At 43.7% G+C, this 23,773-nt stretch overlaps 1 protein-coding gene across 18 annotated transcripts in view; it reads left to right on the top strand.

Annotated features, from left to right (window-relative positions):
• Positions 1 to 22,988, top strand: part of FNBP1 (formin binding protein 1) — an 82,389-nt gene extending 59,401 nt beyond the window's left edge. Inside the window, exons 10-19 of one of the 18 annotated variants that reach the window (XM_082067742.1) lie at positions 47 to 229; positions 4,446 to 4,535; positions 7,662 to 7,676; positions 7,829 to 7,864; positions 10,971 to 11,080; positions 12,389 to 12,521; positions 13,566 to 13,687; positions 14,535 to 14,674; positions 15,076 to 15,234; positions 20,090 to 22,988. In XM_082067742.1, coding sequence (XP_081923868.1) covers positions 47 to 229; positions 4,446 to 4,535; positions 7,662 to 7,676; positions 7,829 to 7,864; positions 10,971 to 11,080; positions 12,389 to 12,521; positions 13,566 to 13,687; positions 14,535 to 14,674; positions 15,076 to 15,234; positions 20,090 to 20,097 — 996 coding nt within the window. In that variant the 3' untranslated portion in view covers positions 20,098 to 22,988. The other 17 variants (XM_082067738.1, XM_082067730.1, XM_082067745.1 and 14 more) reach the window with 17 other exon arrangements.
• Positions 22,989 to 23,773: the final 785 nt, after the last annotated feature.

The following is a 23,773-nucleotide window of genomic DNA, read 5'->3' as shown; positions in this document are numbered from 1 at the left end:
TTTATTTTGGTTTTTATTCTGTCACTTCTCCATCTCTTATACGTAGCTTATGTCCCTTTTAACATCCCCCCATCAGCCCCCTCCTCCTCCCCCTGCCTCTGCCTCACCCTCTGCTGTTCCCAACGGCCCCCAGTCTCCCAAGCAGCAAAAGGAACCCCTCTCCCATCGCTTCAACGAGTTCATGACCTCCAAACCCAAAATCCACTGCTTCAGGAGCCTAAAGCGCGGGGTAAGTTCTCCTCTGGATACCTCTCTCTCTCTCTTTCTCTTTCCTTTCTTTCTTGCGCTTTTATTGCACGTTCTGTTATGTACAAACTTGTTTTGTTTTGTGAATGAATCTGTTGTGTTTTATCATAACATGCAGACAAATCCAAGGAATCCCAACCCCTAAAGCCATTTGTAGTCAAAAACCCCACAATGAAACCACAAAAAGTACAGTTGCTGATGGAAATTATCCAGTTGGGTTTTTTGGGGAGGAGGGATTGTCCAAAGTATGGAAGGAAGAGCTGAACATTAAGTGATTCTCACGTAGAAAGTCATTAATTTAGTAGCCCTGCGTATGTCTGTGGCAGAGCAGGTTTGGAGGAGCACCCTTCAGAGGTTCGCTCTGATCCCGATGCTGTGTGTTCTCTGCCTTAATGCGTGGAGTTTTCTCCTCTGACAGGCGGATTCAGCTTGATACACATCACAGGGGGAGAGTAAATTAGGAGGGATTCTAGAAAATAATTCCTCTGATTGGAGTTGGTGCAAGTTCAGGCGTTTCCCTGAAATGACCCGACACCTCTCGCCATGGCACTGGGAAGGTGACTTCCCGGTGCTTTATGGCCACGTGCGTGTCTGTGTGCAGTTCTGTGCCAGAAACTCGGCCTCAGCTGGTGCTTCAAGTGCCACAATGTTGGCTTGCTTAGTAAGTCTAAGTCTTAAGATGATAAAACCAGGCAAGATGGGAAAGATGAACTGATTCTAGGTGGTAATAAAGTTGTTTATAGGGTGCGCGTGCTTTAAACCAGGGTTGCCATGTTGGTGGAGAGTAGGGGGACACTGAATGTAACGTTCCCAGCAGCTCTAAATATTTGAGGTGATGCTTTTCAAGGACTTTATCTTTCCAGAAGCTTGCAGGTGGCACAGTTGTGCTGGTGGAGCGTGGCTTTGGCTCCGAGCTTGAGGTCCTTAGAATTATTTCCTCCTGTAACAACTACAGGGAGAAGACACAAGTGTTCAGTATTTTAAAACATGATTTTAGGGCGGGCTATAGGCTGTGAGAGCAGGGAAGTGACTACTTGAGAAAGCCCCAATTCTGCTCCAGGGGCTGCACTGACATTTAGGGCTGAGGGCTGGAGTTGTAGAAAAGTAGAGATGATTTCAGTGGGAAACTTCAGTGGTTAATTGCAGAGAACCGAGAACAGTGCTGTAAACAAGATTTTGACTCATCTGGTTGCAGACAGTACAGTAAAAAAAAATAGGTGTTTTATACAGAATGATTTTCACTTCTTTGCTAGGGAATTGCCATTTAACGGGACATTCAGAACCTGAAATATCACAGTTGTGGTGTGTTTTATTGGGGAAGCGGGAAGTTTCAAAGTCGTCCAAAGGCAGGTTCTGTAAATGTCCCTTTTCCCAGTTGCAGTTTGGCTCAGAGCATCTTTTCTCTGTGGCTTTTAGGGGGGGAAACAGGCTTTCGATTCTGCTTCTGCAGCAGCAAACCTGGGAGCGTGTCAGGCAGCGGCTGCCTCAGTGGCAGGATTTGGCCTTATAAGCAATTATAACTAATCGCTTTTAATATTTCCTGAAGAAAGGCCATTGTTTTGTGTTAATAGAGAAGTCCAAGCAAGTCTTACAAATTCTGTTTACCATATTAGTTTTCAATGCTTTGTGTGAAAGGTGAACCAGTGGCAACAATTTCCGATAGTCTTCTCTGGGATCCCTCAAATTTCTGCTGACACATTCATTAAAAATGCGCAAGGAGAGTCTATTGCTAAATCTTCATTTCAACCTTTCACTGTGTTCTCTTCTGTATCGTTTCCTTCCCCTGTTATAACTACCCGGGTGTTTGGATGTAAATACTTTTCCTGCCTGACTCACCCCGCAGGGTCAGAGACCAGCGTTCACATCGTCTGTTTTGTCCCAAGGGGCAAATTCAGGCCGGTTGGTTCATCTAGAAATAATGAGCTGGAGAGGCTGCGAAGTTCTGGCAGCTTGCTCTGTCCCATTTGAAAACTTGTTTCTTAAAAGCTTTTTTTTTTTTAAAAGATTTTCCCATATTAAATTTTATAATTTATTTTCTCAATTCTTTTCCATCCCTCTGTGAAATCCCAAAGTGATGATTTGCGCTCAGGAGCGTGAACAGTGATGCTGTGAAAACTGGATCTTACCGAAGAACTTAGGAGTTCTCTCCTCTATAACCTGCTCTGTACAAAAGTACATCAGTGAAGCAACTTTTGAAAAGGGGTGCAGGGAGCACCATGTAACGGGTGTTTGGCTTTGGACACTGAATAATTTCATTTGCTCTGAATATTGTCTCCGCACTGCTGGTTTTGTTTGGAGGCCAAATTCCGCTCCAGCCAGACACCTTGCGGTGAAGGTGACCACAGGGCATTTTGAGTGTCACTTTAGAGTATTCAACCAAATGTCAAGCCAGGTCCTTCCTGGCTTTGTTGATAAACTGTTAACTCCTACAAAAGCCAGGGTAACAGTTTGTTTATTTGAGAGGAAACAGGATCATGCTCCTTTTTTGCATTGGCTTAAGCAAGAAGTGCATGAAAAGGAACTACTTAGTGTGAACAAGTCTGGTAGATACTAAGAGCTTAACAGGATAAATACCAGCAGAACTGCACATTGTAGTTGATCCTTGGAACACAAGTGAGTGGATGGATTCCCATACGATTCCTCCATGAAATCTTTGATATCAGAACGTGTCTGCATAGACTGTATGTTTTAGTGATTTCCTTATGAAGTTTTGGGTTAGCATCTTATGTTACATTTGAAAACAGAAATTAGGATACTAAAGTGGAAAAATCACTGCTGACTGTTAAAATTAATTATATAATTAGTAATTATATGTCCTGTGCCCAATCTGGTTTTAATACTTCATCCAAACCAAAAATCCAATGATTCTTGTTTCAATGGAAGGAAGCAGATGCCTGAACAATTTACAACAGATGCAAGGTTAATGTAGAGGCGCCAATACCTGTATCGGTGATCGCTGCCAGTGTGAAATCCTAGTCTGTTTAAAAAAGAAATAAAGTCGGGTGCAGACTCCTCTAAGTGTCTGTGGTTTTCTAATGACACTTTTGTATTTTCCTCAAAATTTCTATCTTCTAACTCCAACAGCAGAAATGTCCATTATAGAGAATACCATAAAAGAGCTACAGCACTTATCACAGATCAGAGCTAGAAGAGGAGGGGGAGAAAAGTCTCTTTTACACAGTGTTTGAGTGCTGTTTCTAATAACTCTTTAAAAAGGCAGAATAAAAGTAACATAACGCTTGAAATCAGCTCTGTCTCTTTAGGGAAGTTAAAGCCAGAAGTGAACAAAAAAATGCAGAACCACTTACATAAGTCATAATTTCATTTATGCTTGCTCTGCTTTTTCTAATTCCATTTTGAGGACAAAGAAAACTCGATATTCTGCTAGTTGATATTAATTTTGTCTTCTTTTGTTTTATTGCTATAGCAGCAGTAACATCAGCACCTTTATTTAAAGAGCAAAACTTCTGAACTAACAGCATCCAGGGGTAGAACTTACACCTCTGAATTGCTCCGTGTGGCGTTATGTGAATTTGCCTTTTCTCTCTTGCCTCGGCGCCTGGGTTGTGATCGAGCAGAGAGGATCCGCGAGCCGGGACGTGGATATTACTGTTATTATCCAAGTTCCAGCGTCCAGACGGTTCCATAAGGCACACGAAGCGACTTTTGTGGTTTCCTTTTTAGTGGAAGTTGTTGACTTCGTTACAGTGTGATTTGATTTCCATTGCACCGGTTAATGTTTCCCCCTCACATCCCTCTGTAACGCGCTGTGCGGCCTCTTCCTTCACCCCCGCGCTGTTGATCAGTGGTTTGTTGTTCTGTGAGCAGAAACATCAAACAAACCACCCCCTCCAACCTGCTCTCTCCCTACCCCTGGAAATACTCATTATTGTAACGTAAGTGTCTAAATCTGTGCCAAGACCAGGATTTTTTGGCGGGTGGGGTCGTTAAAGCCATGGTTTATTCTAGCACGGACAGTGTGATGTTTTCTGACCTTTTGTGTTTAAGTTAGTATTTAAAAGTATAACAATTCTGGGTTTTGTCAGAATGCTACGCTCTAACATTGGCCTAGTTTCTAGGAAGCTTGCACTTAAAGGCTAGTTAAACACCAAGCTGTCTTTTGCTGTAGAAGCAGTAAACACAGCGGTGCCGTGCTCGTCTCCAGTGTAACGGATGTGTGTTTTCTCTTGCCGACTCAGCAGCAGGCACAATCTTTGTATATTCACAAAGAACTCATGAAGAGGACTTTAGGGACACCCACGTGTGCCATTGAGGCTAGGGAATATGTTGTAAGTCCACGCGTATGGTGTGATCAGCCCCATACCGTTGCTACACAGTCGCTAACCCCACTTACAACGCCGGTAGAGTGTGCCGTGGAAATGCGCTTCGTAAAAACATACAAGGAAAATTTGGTGGGAGGCAAGTTGTGTTATGCGCAGGAAAGATCTGTCTGCTAGTTCTGGAAATGCTGAAATTGGCACAACTAAAGTAGCTGGACCTGTGAAATTCAGAGTAAGTACTACAAACAGGTTCCACGTGTTGATTCTAAATTATTTGATGGATGCGGTCTTGAGCATCATGAGCCAGCCCCTGGTTTCCAGCCGTGCAGCGACACGTTTTGCCTCGGCCATGGAACTCCCTAGAGCTTTCTGAACCTTCCTGAACTATCTGTAACAATGATACTTCATGGAATCAAGATACGTGACCTCTAAATCTGACACCCAGATAAAGCCGACTATGGGGAGATTGTTACACAACCAATAAGAAAGAAAATTACCTCTTGGTTGTGATTTATTTCAACTGTGTTTTCTGTAAGTGAGGTTGGTGGCCGTGACTGTCCAATAACACATGGACTTGCTGGCTTTCATGCTCTCTCATGTGTTATTGAAGCTTGTGGCTCTTAGGCTCCTCATATTTTCCCTGCAAGACTAAGCTAGGCTGGGTTAAAATTGACAGCTTGAAACTGATTTGCTCATTTTGAAGAAATGAAGTTTATTTGATCATTCAAGGGAAAAATGCCCCTGTTCTCCCAGCAGCTGTGAGCACGTTTCTAGCTGTGAAAACCCAACAGAATGGGCAACAGTAGTTACTTAGTGTTTAATGCAGATTTATTTCCAGTCTGCTTATATTTGTTTGTAGAAACCAAATCACCGTCATGTAAAACTATGAACACATTTCAGAAATGGCAAACCGTAAATATGACTTATTTCAGCATTTCATTGTTTCCAGTCTATGATCTGCTTTATTTGTACTGATTATAACAATCCCTGATGTACTAGTTGGAATTGCTATTAATGGAAGTTCTCTATTTTTGTCATGCTTAACAGCGTAAGAATTTGGCCTACGGTGTCTAGAATGCCTTTCAAATTTGCTGGATTTACAGCAAAAGAATAGTCTTGATGCAGATGATTCCCTGCAGTAGTGTAGTGCATCTAGAGCGAGTAGCGCTTAGAAACTAGCGCATGTAGCATACATTCCTGCCTTTTATAGAGTGCTTCGTAGGTAAATACTTATTCTGCACCATGAGTCTTGTCTGTATATATGTACAAGGATCTCAATTTGTGCTGATCATGTCTATGCTAAAGTTCACAGGACTGCTAAAGCAATTATGCAAACAAAAGCTGCCTACGCTGAGTTTCTTCAGCAGCTCTTTCTTTCTCCTTCCTGTATGATTATTCCCTCAAATGGATTGGGTTTGTTTGCCTTTTTTTTAACGGCCTTGTAGCCGAGAGAGCGAATTTCTCCATTGCATTGTGATTATTATCATGTGTTGACTTCCTAATGGACTGAACTTCAGAGGGAAGTTGCTGTGTTGCTGCTGAATGCATCAGCTCACACGGAATATTTCACTGTTTATTTCAAGGCCGTATCTTTTCCTTGGGTAGCTGGCACGCATTACTGTACAAATTCTAACTAATTATAATTGCTATTTTTGAAAAATGTATATTTCTTAAAACATGCTGTCCAAAAACATCATAGGTGTGGAGCCACCTTTTTTTTTAATCCAATCCTAAAGAACTGTGGTTTTGCTAAAAATGGAGCATCTGTTTGAGAGCACCATATCCGAGAGCGTTGATAACAAAATAATGGCGAACTCTTGAATGAAAGGTGTTCGGAAGGGCTGACCGATCCCTGCCCAGAGCGACAGGCGGTGCCAGCCTTCACACTTCAGCTGTCTCTAGCACAACACGTGCATTTTTGCACTTACAAGTTTGTTGCGTAGTTTGAGCATTTCACAACTGTCCCCAAATTGCTGGCAGGTTGCAGGAGGAGCCTGCGTGTAGTTTTGATTCTCCCTTTAATAATCCGGCTGTATATCTTGCACGGCAGCTGACTCGCGCTCTTTGGCCCAGGGCAGCAAAGCCCTGGAGCCCTGTCAGTCTCTGATCGCTTGGAAAACCTGAACTGCAGCTGTCGTAATGCTTTGCGACACTGGAATCTGGTAATTTTGGTGCTTCCTGGGCAGTTCCTGGCACCCTCCAGCACTGCTGGGAGCTGCGTGTGCAGGTGATGGAGGGCAGAGGCAAACACGCTGCTGTGCAGGCTCCTCGAGCGTGTATTCTTTTTAGTCTTGCTTTGCCAGAGTAGCTAAACGATATTGTTTTGGCTCTGTACCAGGAAATGTGGTAACCTCTGAAGAATTAGATCATGTATATCCTTTAAGGAGCTTGAATAAGGTCTTACCATGCTGTCATAGAATCAATTTGGTGTAAAGAGCCTTTTTTTTCTTTATGCTTCTTCGTCCTGACCTTGTCTGACTGTATGGCTGGAGTACATTTGAGACTAGAGTATTTGTTTTTGAATTGTTCAAGAACATTAAATGGCTTTGACTGCCAAGAGAGCGCTGTACACAATCCACAGGGATATTTCAGGGATATTGTCCTTTGGACATAAGCCTGAGAGCTGAGCAATCACTGGAGATCCACGTTTACTGTATCTGGTCGCTGACTCCTTCCCTTAAGCCCTCGCATAGAGGGGCTGATGCTCGTGCCTGCATCTCAGCACAAAGTATCAAAGATCTAAAGTGACTTGCATACATTTGCAAATCCTGAAGCTTTTTTTCCCCTTCGGAGATGTTACTGTAATGAGAAGAGCCACTGTTGGTGTAAGTGCTGTACATAAGGAAATCCAGGGCAGATTTTTCCACCTGCAGTGCTAAATGACACGTGCAGAGGTCCAACACTCCTCCATTGCTGTTTGTGGCGAGGAGACGGCAGCTGATGGATAACGCTGGCCCAGCTTGTGAACTTTTGCACAGATCTGTTAGTGTGACCCATTTTGCCTTCCAACAGCAAGGGGATTATGTGTCATTTTGTAGTAACATCAGCCTGAAAAAGTTCCTCTTCTACTGATGCACTGTTGTTTTTTTCTCTTTCTCCCCCCCCACCCCATATCTCTCCAATTTTTACATGAAGCTTTCTCTCAAGCTGGTAAGCACATTTACAGCATGCCTGTCCTGTGTTTTAATCACCATTTTCTGTGTGTTTTAATGTGCACTGTGCCACATCTGACATGCCACTGAAATTAACTGTTAAATTTGTTTCTTCTTTGTGTTTGCTTTTTTTATTTTTATATTTATTAGATAACTCTGAATACGCAGGTCTGGAGTCTAATAGAGGTGATCGGAATTCAGTCTTTCTAATAAGCTGCTAAAAAATTAACTCTAATATTTAGTTTAGTTGTCACTTTTATAATCTAGGGCTATGAAAATGTAGAAAAACAGTATCAAGTAATTCTGCTACTGTACAAATATACATTAAAACATCTAAAGGAAAAAGAAATCAAGGTCTCTTCTTGCTGGACCTTTACCAGAGAGAAATGCAAGTCTTTCGTGTAACATAGCTGCAAAGTTTGCTTTCCATGTCCAGGTATTACTGGAAATCTGCATCATTATCACCTACATTTTACAGCCCTATGTAGTCCTTCAGAATAACTAATAATGATATTAAAGTTCTTTAAACCGTAACCAACAAGGTTAACTCAGTCTGATTTGAATTTGCAAATGGAGAGATACATAGGAATCCTAAATTCTCTCTTGGATGCAGCTGGGAAGGTTTCTTTAACTACGGTAAGATAAACGTTACTGAGTTGGAATGGGAAGGGGTGAACAGATTTGGGAAAGCAAATGATGTGCTGAACTTCACACATGTGGTACCGTATTGGCTGAGATACTCCACACCTTGATGTGTTCCTGACAGCTCGTCTGTGTTCCTTTACCCTTTTGTGAGCCCATCACAAGGAGAATTTGAGTGGTGTGCTGACCCCCTTCGTCCCAGCAGCACAAATGATCAATTGCTGTTCCGAGAGCTTCAGAGGATCTGCAGCGGTGTCTTAACCACATTAGCTTGAAAGCTTTTCTTGTTCCTCACCAATTGGTGCCTTTAAGTGCTCTGTCCCCGCTTGGGTACATTATGTACCTGCTCTGTTCATAGCAACTTATTAGAGAAATGTGTGTGCCAGCAAAGCCACCTGATGTGGCTCTGCCAACGAAGTGACTTGCTTGGGCTCCATCAACAATATTGCTTCTCACCGGAGACCTGAAGTGGGCCTGAGGAATGATGGGGATCTCTACCTTGCGTGCAAACCTTGTTCTTTGGGCTGGTAGTCCAAAGTATTTATACCAGGGAGTTCCATTCGCTGTTTTCCTGGTCCCTTTCCTCCCTGTGCAAGAGCCAAAACTGGGGCTGATCAACCTCGTGCTCTCCCCATTTGTAGCTTCAGCCCAGAAACTGGTCCTAACACAGCCTCTTTTGTTCATAGTCCTTCATTTTGGGACAACAGTTCACAATTTGCATCCTGAATCCCAGTATCTTTGTGCAAGGAACTCTACTGAGCACTGGCTCTGCTGGCCAGTGATGTGCTAGATAGCACATCAAAAATAGCACAGATTTCCCCCCACACACACCTCACTGTTGGAGCATTTTTGGAAAACGTAGGCAATATTCACTACTTGTGAGAGAGCCCAGGTGCGTTTTTTTGCTTGAGAGCATGAGATGTGACCAGCATGTGCAAAAATTGCTCCTGGATTCTTCCTTTTGGAGGAGCAACTGTAGCGTCTGTTACGATGGGAAGCGATTGAGCATGGAGTAACATCTGAGTGAGATCACCTCCTCCTCTTGGGCACGCTTTTCTATGCAACGCTGATGCTTTGGTCTGAAGCATTGTGAACAGAAATACTGAACGTAGCACAGCCTAGAGCTTTTGCATAGAACTGTAGTGAAGAATCCAGAAGAAAAAGCTTTTCCAAATTAATTTGACTACATTTATCTCATTCTCCCAATGTACAACTTGGGGATGTTTTCAAGCATCTCCATCTCTTCTGCTTTGAGTTGAGAAGAATATGTTAAAATAGCTTTTCTTGTAACTGCTGGTTTATTTACAAAGCTACATCCAGATGCTTTGCCTTAAAAAGATATGTATAGCTTTAGTGTGTAGATCATCCATACAATATATTGAATCATTCTCACATCTAATGTGATGTGGGAGTTACTATCAAGCTAAATACTATTATCATTAAAGAACGCATTAAAATAGATCTCTTCCATACCATGCACAACAACTAATGTAAGCACTGCTAGGACTTCATGGGCTTTAAGTTTGAAAATGAGCGTGACTTACTTAGTTGTTTCCTTCATTTGTCTTAAATTTGCTTTCTCATTGTCTCATGAAATGGAATTTTAGTGTATTATTACACAGATGATCAAGGCTTAACTGGACACATATGCTGTCTTTTGCTGAAAATCAGTATGGCAGCAGTTTAATTAGGTTTGCTTGGTATTATTCCCCCTTAGGAATGAGATGTGGAATAAGCAGAGACCAAAACAAGAAAAGCTTGTGCGAATTCAAGATCATGTACAAGAACCTCATTCCTTTATGGTGCAACTAATTAGTATTGATGTTTGTGCACTATAACCCACCCGAACTGTCCCCCTTGCCTTCTTGCAAGACAAAAATAGGTTGTACTTTAAAGAAAACAATATGGATGTATTTTATGTGTCATCTATCTGCTATATTAAGTTGAGGCAATCAAGAACAGGGATAGCAGTTTGAAGGCAGAAAAGGGCTTTGCAAGCAGAGTCACACAAAGGTAACCACCGTGGTTCAAATTGATTCTATGGCTTGGATATAACTCCTGGGGTTTATGTTAGTAAATGTGAGAGAGGAAGAACTGAGAGGCTTTGAGATGGAATGTGGATCCCAGAAAGTACGCAATGCGATTTTAAATTGCAGAACCCCAGAGGAAGTGCTTCTATTGCCTTAGTGTGTTCAGGAGAGCCCTGACATAAATTACCTGTGTGAGACCAACTCAGACTATGCAGAGCAAGCCAGGAATTAGTGTATGACACAGGATTAAAAGCAACTTTCATGGGGATGCTGTCTGGAGCAGAGTAGGCAAGGCAGGAAAGATCAGCATAAGAATGAACACTGTTAAATAAAATCCAATTATAACTATGGATAAAAATAGATTCTTGACTTTGCCGTTGGATTCTGGCATTCTTTAGCCCATCTCCCATTAGGTCTTTGGTATGGAAGCAGGACGTGGTCCTGGGGTTATTTCTAGGGCATCCAGATTGCTGACAGTTAACTCTCAGTACGAATGAGAGCAATGCTTCAGACCACTGTGCCTCTGCACAGTTTTTTGCGGTATTCTCAAAGCGCAGTCCTGAAGGATTCTTTCAGGTTCTGAGTTTTCATCTCTTTTTCTTCCCTCCCTCTCTGTGCAGGGAGCAGGGCCAGAAGACTTCAGCAACCTGCCACCTGAGCAACGAAGAAAGAAGCTTCAGCAAAAAGTGGATGAACTGAACAAAGACATTCAGAAGGAGATGGATCAAAGGTACGTTAACCTCCAATGAAAAATGAAACAGGTAGTCGCATATAGAAGATCCCAAGATAACTCAGTGTTAAAATCAGATGTGAAATTGGAGCAGAATGAAGGTATTTTAAATAAAGATAGGATATGGTTGAGGAAGTAGCACCAGTGGTTAAATAAGAGTTAAAAAAATAGCGTTAATCATGACTCATATGTTTTCAATATTGTCCTTTAGGGCTTGAACCACAGAGCAGTCCCACTTCCTTGCCACCCACACTTTCTCCCATTTTGTACACACACAAGGCAGAGGCAGGCACAGCATTGCAATTGTCAAGAGTTTGGTGGGAAACTCTAAAATATAAAGAGTGTTAACTTGAGTCGTGGGACTCGCATTAACCTTTTTCTCCCAAATAATGCCTGGAGAAAAGCTGAATAGCTGTGCCAGTAATACAGGAAATCAGCTCTTAAATCCACCCTCTTTAAGCTCTGAAATGTTCATCATCATGCAGATAATATTTTTCTGTAAGTTCAGCCTCATCTTGCCTCAGATCAAAGGCAGCACGTTGCTGTCAGTGAGAGCTCCACAGGCTTTCCCGGGGGAGCTCAGGAAGGCATGTACTCCATTTATCTTGGCCTTACAGCACTGCATTTATCATAGCAGGCCTTAAAATTAACAATTCTGAAACCCTGGCTGTTTGGCATCTGGGTTGATACAAAACACAGCCCCCAGAAAGAGTCTAGTGAAAATCCTGGATAGCTTAACAGGATGGAGGGTCACGTTATTTGGCCTCGGGTCCATCTGTTGCTGCGCTAGGACAAATGCAAACCATCTGGATTTAGCTTCGTTTCAAACAGTGTGAAATAAATATCTTACAAATTATTTGGGTTGCAAAAGACAAACTGCAACAGGCAGGGTGAGAATTTCTGGTCAGTGCTCCATTTTTATTATTTATATGTCCATGTCCAGCTCTTTGTCCCAGTTTCTCAAGTGGATTTCAGCCCATGATGGAGAATTATGATGCAACTGTTTGTCTGCGCCCCAAAAACTGTGGTGATACTCATCTAGAAAGTTGAAGCTGTTGTTCATTGCAGTTGTTTGCAGAGTAAATTCTCTTCTGGCAAGTGATTTTACTATTATTTTCTTAGTGGCTGGTTCTATAGAGGGCAAAAAGCCCTGTCTGGCTGTTCTGTTACCTTTTTAACTGATAGGGCTTGAACCACAGAGTAAAGAAGTGGCAAATTATTATCCTTTCATTTGCCATCATTTAGAGAAGGGCATTTCTCCCAAGCCACACTAACACTTCCACCTTTTATTTTTCTTCTGTCTCCCAGAGATGCCTTAACGAAGATGAAAGATGTTTATATCAAGAACCCACAGATGGGAGATGCAGCGAGTGTGGACCACAGATTAGCAGAACTTGGACAGAACATCGAAAAGTTACGATTAGAAGTTCAGAAGTTTGAGGTATGGGAAGAGACATTTCACTAAAAAGTATCTCAGCATATGCTCAGTTCTCAGCAGATGCTTCACTGCTTTTTCAGATGCATTGAAGCATTTTGTTACAATTAGTAAGTATGGGTACTTAAGCATTTGCATTAATTGAGATCTTTGAGCCTATTTGTGTAACAGAAGTATTCACCATCTCTTGTGACTGTCAGGCAACAATCCTGCTGTTTAAGTTGCCACAGAAAACAAATTGTGAAAGAAAATGCAGTGCTCTCTGGACTGCCCAGAGGGTTCCGCTGCTTATTGTATTAATTAAATAATTTGCAGCATCATGTTACAGATGTCTGTGGAAAATCAGAGGAACATAAATGCAAAGCATCCTTTATAGCCTAGCAACGAGACCGAAGCCATCAGATGAAATATGTTCTAAGGAATAGTCTGCCATTAACGGGAAGCTTCTTAGAGATAGAAAATCTCAAGAGCATAAGGAGTGCTTCAAATATATGAAGCCAGTATAATTACACCAGGAGTGTAGGGCTGAGGAAAGGCTTCACTCTCTAAATTACGCTGTGTACATAAATAGATACAGCCTGTTAATTTTAGCTGTTTCTTGCAGTTGTTTGCTTTACTATCCATTATTTATCCATTTGAAAGTCACTGGCTCTTTTTTTCTCCCTGGCTTTAGTCCTCTTGCATTCAGCAGTCACTGAGGTTGCTGTGTTTCTGGTGTTATCGAGACTACTACAAGCTGCCACACATCTTTTCATGTATTGTGACTGTAGCAGCATCTCCCATGTTTTCTCTCCATGTTTTCAGCACCCAGTGTCAAAAAAGAATCAAATTTCAGTGTTTGCTTTTTGGCAAGAGCGATAGACTTAAAATACACCTAAAACACAATCTATTCTGTCTAACAACTGCAACCCAAAGGAAAATTTAAAAATGCTTACATGCTGGTTTTATTTCCCTAGTCTGAATGTCAAATCTGACACAGCAGAGTAAAAGCAGCTTTTATCCCCTGGTAAGCCGGGCGGGAGGGCGGTGTGACACTGCGTTCCCTTGCAGGGCTGGCTGGCGGAGGTGGAGGGCCGGCTGCCCCCGCGGAGCGAGCAGGCGCGGCGGCAGAGCGGGCTGTACGAGCCGCAGAACACCTCGGCTGTCAACAGCTGCGCACAGGACCGGGAGAGGTACAGTATCTGTACAGGCTTTCCTCAGCTCATTCATCGGGAAAACTGGAGCTGTGCAGCATTCAGAAACTTGTTGTTTAACCAATGCAGGCACTCTGTGGAGCGCCTGGTTTTAGCGTGTAGAATATCCCAACTTTGAGCCACTTTTCTGAATATGAGGAGGGCAGTGAAGCTGGTGAGGGGCTGGAGCACAAGTGTGATGGGAGCGGCTGAGGGACCTGGGGGGTTCAGCTGGAGAACAGGAGCTGAGGGGAGACCTTCTGAGCTCTGAACTGCCTGAAAGGAGCTTGGAGCCAGGGGGGGTCGGGCTCTGCTCCTCAGGAACAAGCGCCAGGAGCAGAGGAAACGGCCTCAGGTTGCACCAGGGGAGGTTCAGACTGGATATTGTGAACAATTTATTCATGTAAAGGCCTGTCGGGCATCGGACCAGGCTGCCCAGGGCAGTGATGGAGTCACCATCCCTGGAGGGGTTCAAAAGGTGTTTAGACGACGTTCTTAGGGACATGGTTTAGTGATGGAGTTTGGTTAGGTTATGGTTGGAATCTTCCAAACTGAAATGATTCTATGATTCTGTGATTCCATGATGAAATGTTTAGTAGTCCCTACACTCACCGCTGGGAAGGTGAGTGAGGTAGGTGCATTTTTACAGCTTTTGATGGGGAAAATGACTGGTCTCACCCATTGTTTTGTGATGGCTGCCAGTGGTAACAGCCAGTTCTGAGCACACTGGGACTGCTGAGCTGCGGCAGCTACGGTTGCTCACCTTGCCTTAATGTCTGGTAACCGAGTCATTCTCTTGGCTCCTGAGGCTGGTTGCTATAGTTGCTGTGTATTTTCCTCTCTTGAGCAGCCCAGATGGCAGTTACACAGAAGAGCAGAGTCAGGAGACTGAGATGAAAGTACCTGCCACGGATTTTGACGATGAATTCGACGATGAAGAACCACTACCCACCATAGGAACATGTAAAGCGCTCTATACATTTGAAGGTATCACTCAACCTTTACTTTCATTTTTCTTACCATTTTGTTTAATTCACAGGATAAGTGGGAAACCTTCATTTAACCCCTGCAGAGCTTAAATAGACAAAAAGAGAGCAAGTGAGGCTCTGGCGTGATTGTGTTGTGGAGAGACGCTAAGACAGTGATTTGTCTCCCATTACACTGGGACTCTGCAAGAAAAAGAACCAAAACTCCTGATGTCAGGATCACATTCAGCTGGTTCTTTGTGTACAAACTATCTGCAGAATCACCTGCTCGTGTTCTTGCTCATAGTGATGCAATGAAGGTTGTGTCAGCATGTTGTCCAACTGTGCCCAGTGCACCCTCCCCTGCATCTGTGCTTCCCACTCTGCAGGACAGCCCAAACCCCGTGTTACTGTGTCTTTCAGGTCAGAATGAAGGAACAATTTCTGTAGCAGAAGGAGAAATGCTGTATGTAATAGAAGAAGACAAAGGCGATGGGTGGACACGAATCCGAAGGAATGAAGATGAGGAGGGCTATGTCCCTACGTCATATGTTGAAGTCTATTTGGACAAAAATGCCAAAGGTGCTATGACTTACATTTAATACTATTATTATTATTTGCTTTCACAGAGATATTCAACCCTGAAACTGCTCTGTGTTGCAGATAAAGCCTTTTAAAGTCTGTACAATGCCACAAGGTGCATTATTTCGTACATGGACTAATATGGCTTGCTGTACTGCAAAATGTGCTTGTTTTTGTTGATCAGAGAAGGGTAGTGTGGTAGACTGTAAACCTGGAGGGGAACGCAGCCTTCCCTAGACAGTGCTTGTCCAAGCGTCGCTGCCATTGCACACCCAGCTCAGTGCAGGAAACACAAACCCGTTCGGAATAACGTGGGCTCTCAGACATCCAGGTGGCATCTCAGACACATTTGCAGGTCAGCTGTTTGTCCCAGTGGAACGTTATGTAGGAAACACTTAGACTGTGATTTTGTGTCTCTGTTTGATGGTTTTTCAGAGCCTAATGTGTTCTGTGGAGCTTTTCGCTTGAAACTTGGTTGTCATTTAGTTAGTGTGTTTGGAAGGAGAAGGAGGGATCTTGACAAAACCTGTCTACGCAGAACTCTGTGGTCCTTGATAAAACATTAAGATAGATCCTCTATTCTTTCCCACCTTGATACATTTCAGATGTTATTTGCTGTTGCAGGTGACCGTAACTAATGGTTTAATCTTTGGTCACATGAGATCAAGGGAGACATTCAGAGCTCAGGTGCTGCAATCTTCTGGTGTTGCTTTTAACCCCTCACCAACAGGTGTGTTGTGTAAACAGTGGTGCTGCAGGGGAATCCTGGATACACTATCTGCTCTTACAGCTCTCTGAACACCTGCTAATGTAATAACCCAGAAATTGAAAGATTTTAGTCCTGTTTCAAATCAGAATGTTTTTGAAGTCCATTATTAAATAATTGGTGTGGGTTTTTTTCAGTCACTTAATCCTTCAGATTATTGTTGTGTTTCCTAGACTTTGGAGTTCTTGGTGTGAAACAAGTTGCCTCATCGATTTAAAAGAAAACTGAACTCCTCTCATTGGGGTTTAGGGACAGTAGGAGGAGAGGAAGGACTGTCCATAAACAAACACTACAACTTGATCAGTCTCAGATTCAGCATCACACAGCACTGTGCCTTGTCTGCTCGAGATGAAAGTCCAGGATCTGGTTTCATTTTGCCATAATAGGGTAGTTCTGTTTGTGTTGGCAAACACAGAGTCAGTTAAAATGCAGGAGTGCAAAAACCCCAGCCCCTCTGTCAGCTGTTTATTCACCACTGAAAGAGGAATTTGCCTTGTACGTTCTCCTCACATCGCATTCAGAACACTGCAGAAAGCCCAGGATGGGAGATCCTGTCTTATCCCTGAGTTCTCTCCTGTGGAGATCGACTTGCTTAGCGTGTGGCAATAGTTGAAAGCAGTGTGGAAAAAGCTGGAAAATGTGGTGTTCAGCGGTGTAGGCTGCTTGCAACAGCCAAGATAGTCTGGCATCTAAATCTGTCTTAAGCAGTAGGCATGGGCTCTGCTGCCCCGGATACGCAGCGGGGTTCACATCCATGGGGTGTTACGGAAAATCGCGTATTTACGAGCAGAGCAGCAGGGTGGGTGGGAAATGAAGCAAAACACGTCTCTGGGTGGGTTGAGAAACCCCGATGGTCCTGCTAACTGAACTCACCAAAGTTTGCCTTTAATTTACCCCTCTGGAGAGAATGTTGCAGGTGTATTGCAATAACCAGCCAGAAAGTCATATTAGCGTGTTAATGGTATTATGTTAATTGTAGGATGATGCTCAGTGATGGTGAAGATGCAGTCTGAGCTGGGAGTGAAGGCTGGTACAGCTGCAGCAAAATCAAATGTATCTGTGAATATCTAATCTAAAGGAACCGTAATATCCACCTGTATTATTTGTCAATTCTCTAGTTAAAAAGAAAATCTAAAAGAGAACTTTCCATAAACTGTCCCAGCAGCAGTATAAAGATCTGGGGGAAGTGCTGCTGTGTTGAAAAGACAAACCTTGTATCAAGTATCTAAAATGGAAACGATTAGTATCCTGAAAATGACACTGAGCACTAAAGCATTTACAAACTTTGGTAGCTCTTTCCTGGTTCTGGAAAGCAGCTCGAGCATCTCAAGGTTCGTTTTGTGTGATGGGCGGGAGGATTCGCACCAGCTCCAAGTGCGTTCGCGGCTCTTGGAGCCTGCGGAACCGATTCTGGCGCAGACGTAGGTTGTGTCTGTGCCGGGAGCCAGAGGTGGCTCTGCCTGCAGAAAGCTGCTGGGAAACACTTTGCGAAAAGCTGCTGCTGAGCTTTTCCAGTCAGGGCTTTGCTGTCGAACCCGAGGCGAGCAGGACAGGTAAGTCGTGCTGCGGCCAACCAGGTCTGCACGCCCTGCGCAAGGGCTGCTGGTGAGCTTTCCAGCAGCCCCTCCGCTCAGAGCCTGGTAGCAAACCCTAGCACAAAAAAGAACAGTAACATCTATCTTGTTTTGCCCTTTTTTTTTTTTTTTTTTTCCAGATATGTACAAACCACTTCAGAAAATCTCTGAGTAGGTTTGCATAGGCCTGTTCATCTTTTGTTCTACTGATTTGCTGCTACGGTTGTTTTAAGAGCTCTGTTTCAGAAGGTTTTCTTTAGAAGAGATGAACGCACGTGTCTTTTCTCCAGCAATGACAGACTGGGTTAGGTACCGTGTGCTCAGCTGCTGTGTAAGTTCACCTTGAAATTTAAATGTGCGTGGCTACCCATGAAAGTACTGGCCCGACTGTACGAATTTAGTTATAAACAGTGTTATTGTCCTTCCTAATATAAATGAGAGCCAACACAGTTTGAATTTAGTTGTAAACAGCGTTATCGTCCTTCATAAATGAGAGCCAACACAGTTTGTTCTCTTTGCAATTATAAATACTTAAAAACAGGCAGACTAAGAATTGGATCTGTTGGATGTAAACTGATGTTTTGGGGCTTACACCAACCTCTGATTTTTAGGGATGAGGAAAAAACTCTATGCACATGGAGGTGCAGCTTCTTGCAGGGCTGTTCTGCACCCATCATACCTGGTGCTGACAACTGTCCAATACGAGAACTAGTTGGCTCATTTTGTTCCAGACTGACCGTTCTGTGTTATTGAATTGGTACCTCATCATCTTTTTGGCAACAAAACCGTGTCTCACTGAGGGATGTTGTGAAATAGCGCGATACACAAAAGAACTTGCGTGAAAGAACCGGTTTTATATGAATTCTCCATTGCACCCAACAAAAAGTCCCCCAGACAGACGGGCTGTTTGGGCGCATGCGAGGAATAGGGGAATAGAGGCTGTTTTGTGAAGTTAAACTTCCTGAAAAACAATTTTGGAGCCATGGGCTGATTAGCATTTCGGCTCCTCTGCCGCCGTGGGCCTGTTCCTCCTCACCCCGATTATATACGTAAATCCCTATAGACAGCTCTGATTTCAGCCTCGCAGCTCTGCTGTTTGTTTGCTGTAACCGTTATGCGGAGCTTTGACTTATATAAATACATAGGCAAAAGTTAACCATGCTGATGCACTTTTTATCTAGGATATATCTGATTATTTAATGCTTGCCAAATTATTTAGGGAACAGTAATTATAAACTGGACTGTGGCTTTTTTAAGATCCTTTGTTAAATACTTGCCCGTAGTTCTCCCAGTATAAAAAAAAAATTGTATATAACATAACTTAAAAACTAAAGTTACTTGAATTTGAATTGTTTTTATCCTTTTATATATGTGTGAGTATAAATGGGTTTATAGGCTGTTCTCCTTAACCTAGCTGGTGTTTTGGTGGCTCTTCAGTCCCTCTTACGTTGATAAGTGGTTTTGGTTACTCAGCTGCCTGTATCTGGTTGGACTTGTGTAGAAACTTCTGTTTTGTGTTAAGGTTTGTTAATTCTGGCCAGTGTGGTTGTTCTGTTTCTGTTCTTATTTTTTTAAAGAATCATCATCTGTCAGGAATCTCGCTATAGCTCGATGTACCGTGGTGTCTTCTTCTAATAAACATTATATTTTCTCATTCCTGTGAGTTTTTTAATGGCATTTTATTTAAGTTTCACTTTACTAACAGAAAGCAAGTGGCCCAGAGCTGCTTTTCATTTGCTTCCCACACTGAGTTATAACTGCAGTTCCTTTTCAGGAAAAATATTTTGTTGTGTCTCTATGAAAACTCTTTGCTGTTTTTTGTGGAAGTGGGTGCAAGGGAGGTCAGAAGGTTCTTCCCCTGCCCTCTCGAACGCGAGGGAAGTTTGGACTCCTCCTGTATTCCCTGGACATGGTGTCTTTGGCCAAACCACACTTCTGGATTGCAGCTTCGCTTGGCCATGGAGAAAACTCACCCTCGGCCAGGGGGCCCAGGGCCGTCCCAGGCTGGGCTTAGGGCTGAGACTGCGGCCGCTCACCTGCTTATTTCTCGACTTCCCTTAAGAACGAGATGTCTTTGCAGCCTTGTGTGTGAGGCACAGCTAGTCAGGGCTTGTCTGCAACATTCTTGGTGTTTTAGCTTCCTGTTGTTGTTCTTGGGTGTCGTCAACGGTCTCTGGAGCTGTCGCTTGAGCAGATACAGTTCTTTGCAGGCTGACCATTGAAAAGCTGTTTCTGTTGTGGACTCAGCAGGGCTGGCAGGGCCGCTCTCCTGGACCTGATGTCCTGGTGATGTTTGTCGCCTTGCTTAAACCTTGACAAGCTGATCCCAGTGATGCTCATTGCTGGCAGGGCCGAGGGGCAATGGTGACACTGAGTGTCCCCTCCTGACCTGGCAGGCGCTCGGACTCCGCGATTCCTTTAACCTTCGGCAGGCAGTGCCGCTCTGAAGGGATCCCGCGTTCCCCAGCCTCTTTCTAACCCAGTCTCTTTCTTTTTTGTCTTTCTTATGTTTTAGATTCCTAAAGGTGTTTGTGCTGGTGCAAGAACCTCGGGGCGAGCTTGTCACAGAAGGAGAAACAAAATGGTCTGTTTACCCTGCAGGCAGTTAACACACGCCCACAGAAAGCCAGACTCCCAGTCGTGTCTGGAGTTCCCACTTGAAAAATTCAGGCCTAAATTCCATCCCCGTCCCGTTGAGACGCTTGCTCTGTTCCATGGCATGCTACTTGTGGCTCGGATTAACTTATCGGCCTCTCCCACCCTTCACCACCTTGGCAAAGCCCCTCTGGAAAACATAACCAACACTTTTCCCGCACCCGATTCCTCCCAACGCCAGTCAAAGAACTGCTGGCTGCCCTTTGCAAAGGGTAGCCAGAGAGTCCCACGCATGTCCTGGTCTGTCTGCTGTCCCCCCCTGTCCCTCGGTCCATCCAAATGTGTGCCCTGGTCCCTCAGCATGTCACACGGTGCCTTTAGCGCGGATCCTGCGGGTCGTCTCCCCCACGAGCGGGAGGGAGCCGGTCGCTGTGGGAGCTGCTCCTGGGAGCAGCGTCACAGCAGCTGGACTGGGCTCTGAATTTGCAGATACTCAATTTGATCCATTATTCGATATCCTGCTTTCCCCAAAAGGTCACTAATACTTGTCAGCCTTTATTTTTGTTTTTAAATCTAGGCTGATGCTCATGCCAAGTATTAAACCCCTCTGACCTTGCTGTTTCCTGAAAGCCTTCAAGCTCACGTATGTACGCTTGTTTTCCTTCTTGTTCTGTCCGCCCCCTCCCCTTTATCCCCCATTCCTCTCTCCCTCCTCTTCCTCACGCACACACAGACACACACACACAAACACAGACACTGGCATTGCGGTTTGAAGCCCCATTTTGCTGGTCGCCATGGTCTGTTTTGCTCTGGTTTCAGTCTGCATGCTCGCCCTGCTGCCTTGCCTGTGCCCACCTGCCCCGGGCCACCTGATCCGGTGGCTCGCGGTTGTTAATCTCTTCGGAGTTCTCTTTTGTTGGTTTGGTTTTTGGTTTTGTTTTCAGCATTTCAGACCTGCCTTCTCCTTTTGCATGACCTCTGTGCGTTCTCATCAGTCCATGTTTGAATAACAGGAGTTTTTTAGAAAAATAAAAGAGAAAAAAAAAAAGAAACTGCACTCCATTTCGTTCTCCCATCTTGCCGTGGACTGGACCTCAACCCAGAAGCCAGACAGGAATTGTGACTTATTCCTCAGCCATCCTGTTCTCACATGGTTTTATTTGAAGCAGAAGTAGCACGATAAGTGATGCTGCACCTTATATCTCCAAATATCTCATGATCTGGACCTCAGCTGCCTATGAAAAGGTCAATTGCTTTTGAAACTTCTAAATTCTGACTCTTGGCTTCCCCTGAATCTTTACCATTGCTGGGATTTCACAGTCATCTTGTCCACGTTTGAGCCCCATAAGAGTCGGTTGCTACTGAATAGCTCTTGAGGGCCTAATTTACTCATAGATCACCACATTTGGGCAAATCTACTTCTTGTAGGGAACTTCAGCATCTTTTGTAAAAATGCCCAGAATTTGAGAACATTTCCATGGACACCAATACAGGCAGTGACCCTGAAATGAAACCTCTGTGTGTCTGGTTTTGCTGCCTGCGGTGTTCTATGCAGGGGCAGCACATGGAAACGTGTCCAGGAACCCCGTTCTCCCCATGGTTGGGGTTTTCCTCGCTCGTCCCCATTCTGGATAAAGTAATTTTTGAGTTGGCTTACACCTTGTGTTCATAACTCTGTCCTTTTCTCTCCATTCAAGACACCAACTTTTATTTTTCACAGTGTGGTCCCTCAGTCCTACAGTTTGTACTGTAGCCTTGTATTATGGTGCTTAATTAATACCTGCGAGCATTGACCAGCAGAGGCTGCGGTTTTTAATCTCGTAGCTCAGGACGAGCCGCAGGCGATACCGGCACTGGGGCTGCTCAGCCGCAGCGTTAGCGGCGTCCAAAGGGTCATAATCCATTAAATCACCGTCCTTATCATTGCTGCTACTGGTGTCACTTAACTGTTGAGATCCATGAGCCTCCCATAGCAGAATGTGATCCCCACGGTGGCACTTGGGGCTTCGTACCTTGGCCAACGTCCCTCTGCCAGGGGATCAAAGTGGTTGAGCAGTTAACGGGTGTGCAACAATACCTTGGAAATATTTTTGGCTGCAGTATTTTTCTTCTCGTGTCCAATGCACTGTTGAATCAGCAGCTAGGAGGATTCATTTTCACCTCTTGTTGTGCCATCTATGTAAAAAATTAGATTAAAAGTTTGCTTTTATATATTTAATCTAGGTGGACAGTATATTATTGTCAGCCTCTGTGAAACATTGGAACAGTTGCAATGTCTGTGTTGCTAACTAGCGCTTTAGAAGGAGCATTAGCTTTAGCTGACTGAGTTTTCTTCAAAAGTTTTATCAAAAGATAAGGAGTTTTTATAAACTTGGCAACTAGTTCCCAAAAATCTCGGCTCTTAAAACTTACTGCAAGAGAAAAACAGCGACAGTCGTGTATTGTAGCCTACGCATCTTTGTTCCGCTGCCTCTATTCAGGGTAACGAATGAGTAATTTTTGTAGCATTTACCTTTTGCAAAATCTGAAGGACTAAATATGTGACTGGTTTATAAAAACTCTGCTTGAATTTACTAATCTCGCCCAGAAGTGTGGACTGTACATCCTACAAACCTCACTATCCCCAGCAAAAGTCTCTAATGCCCTTTCTTAACACCTGTAAATAGAGAAGAAACATATTTACTGATACCGAAAGTTGTGTTTAATGCTGAGTATTTTTCAGAAGCTCATTTAGTTTGATGCATATTGTTCTTTGGTTTTTGGTTTCCTGCCTGAAGAGTCAAAAGACCTAAAAGAAGCCAAATTCTATTTTAACATGACGATGTCGAGCACTTTTTTATTTGTATATGTGTGTGTATGTGTGTTTGAGCACTGATCTCTGGAGTTTTGGTGGCATCTCAGTGTTGTGATTTCATTGCCAATGTAAATGGTTCTGGTGTTCCCCGTTCATTTCTGGAGACAGAATTCAACCAAATAAAGTGCTTCCATTTGAAAGCGAATATTGACCTTGTAACAATGAAAGGAAAAGTCATCCACGTATTTAAATAAACACTTAATTCCAGAAATACAGTTTCAGTGGCCCCTTTTCATCATGCAGAGAAGACAAATGGTTTTGTCGCTTCCCAATAAAAAGGGTCTTGCCTCCAGCTGTAAAATTCACAGCAAATAAGCAGAAACAGCCTGTTCAGGTGGGTGCTTGTGTGGGAACATTTTTACTGATAGCACTAATTCATTTATTTTTTTATTTCATACATGGATTTTCAGGTATTTAAAGTATGAATTTGGCTCTGTCTGTACCTTTGAGAGTCTGTCCTGCAGGGCTGGTTCCCATCAGGTCACTTTGAGATGCAGTCTTATCAAACTTCAACTTTTCCAGCCAGCACTGAAGAGCAACTGAAGCGGTTGTGGTTTTGTTCTTAATTTGTTCATCTGAGGAGAAAGTAAAACGTGCCGTTGGAGCCATTGGTGCGCTCGGGAAGGCCGCGTGGTTCTTTTTCCAGCTGGGAACTTGGAACTGGGAGCTTGGGGAAGATATTTCCCCTAATGGAGTTGTACTTGGCGTTGGAACAGGGCAGCGGTGCCATCACCATCCCTGCAGGGCTCT

Source organism: Streptopelia decaocto (assembly GCF_964273445.1).
Source record: "Streptopelia decaocto genome assembly, chromosome: 17".
Classification (NCBI taxonomy): Eukaryota; Metazoa; Chordata; class Aves; order Columbiformes; family Columbidae; genus Streptopelia; species Streptopelia decaocto.
The sequence above is the reverse complement of the archived record's forward strand: the minus strand, read 5'-3'. Positions and strand labels throughout refer to the sequence as shown.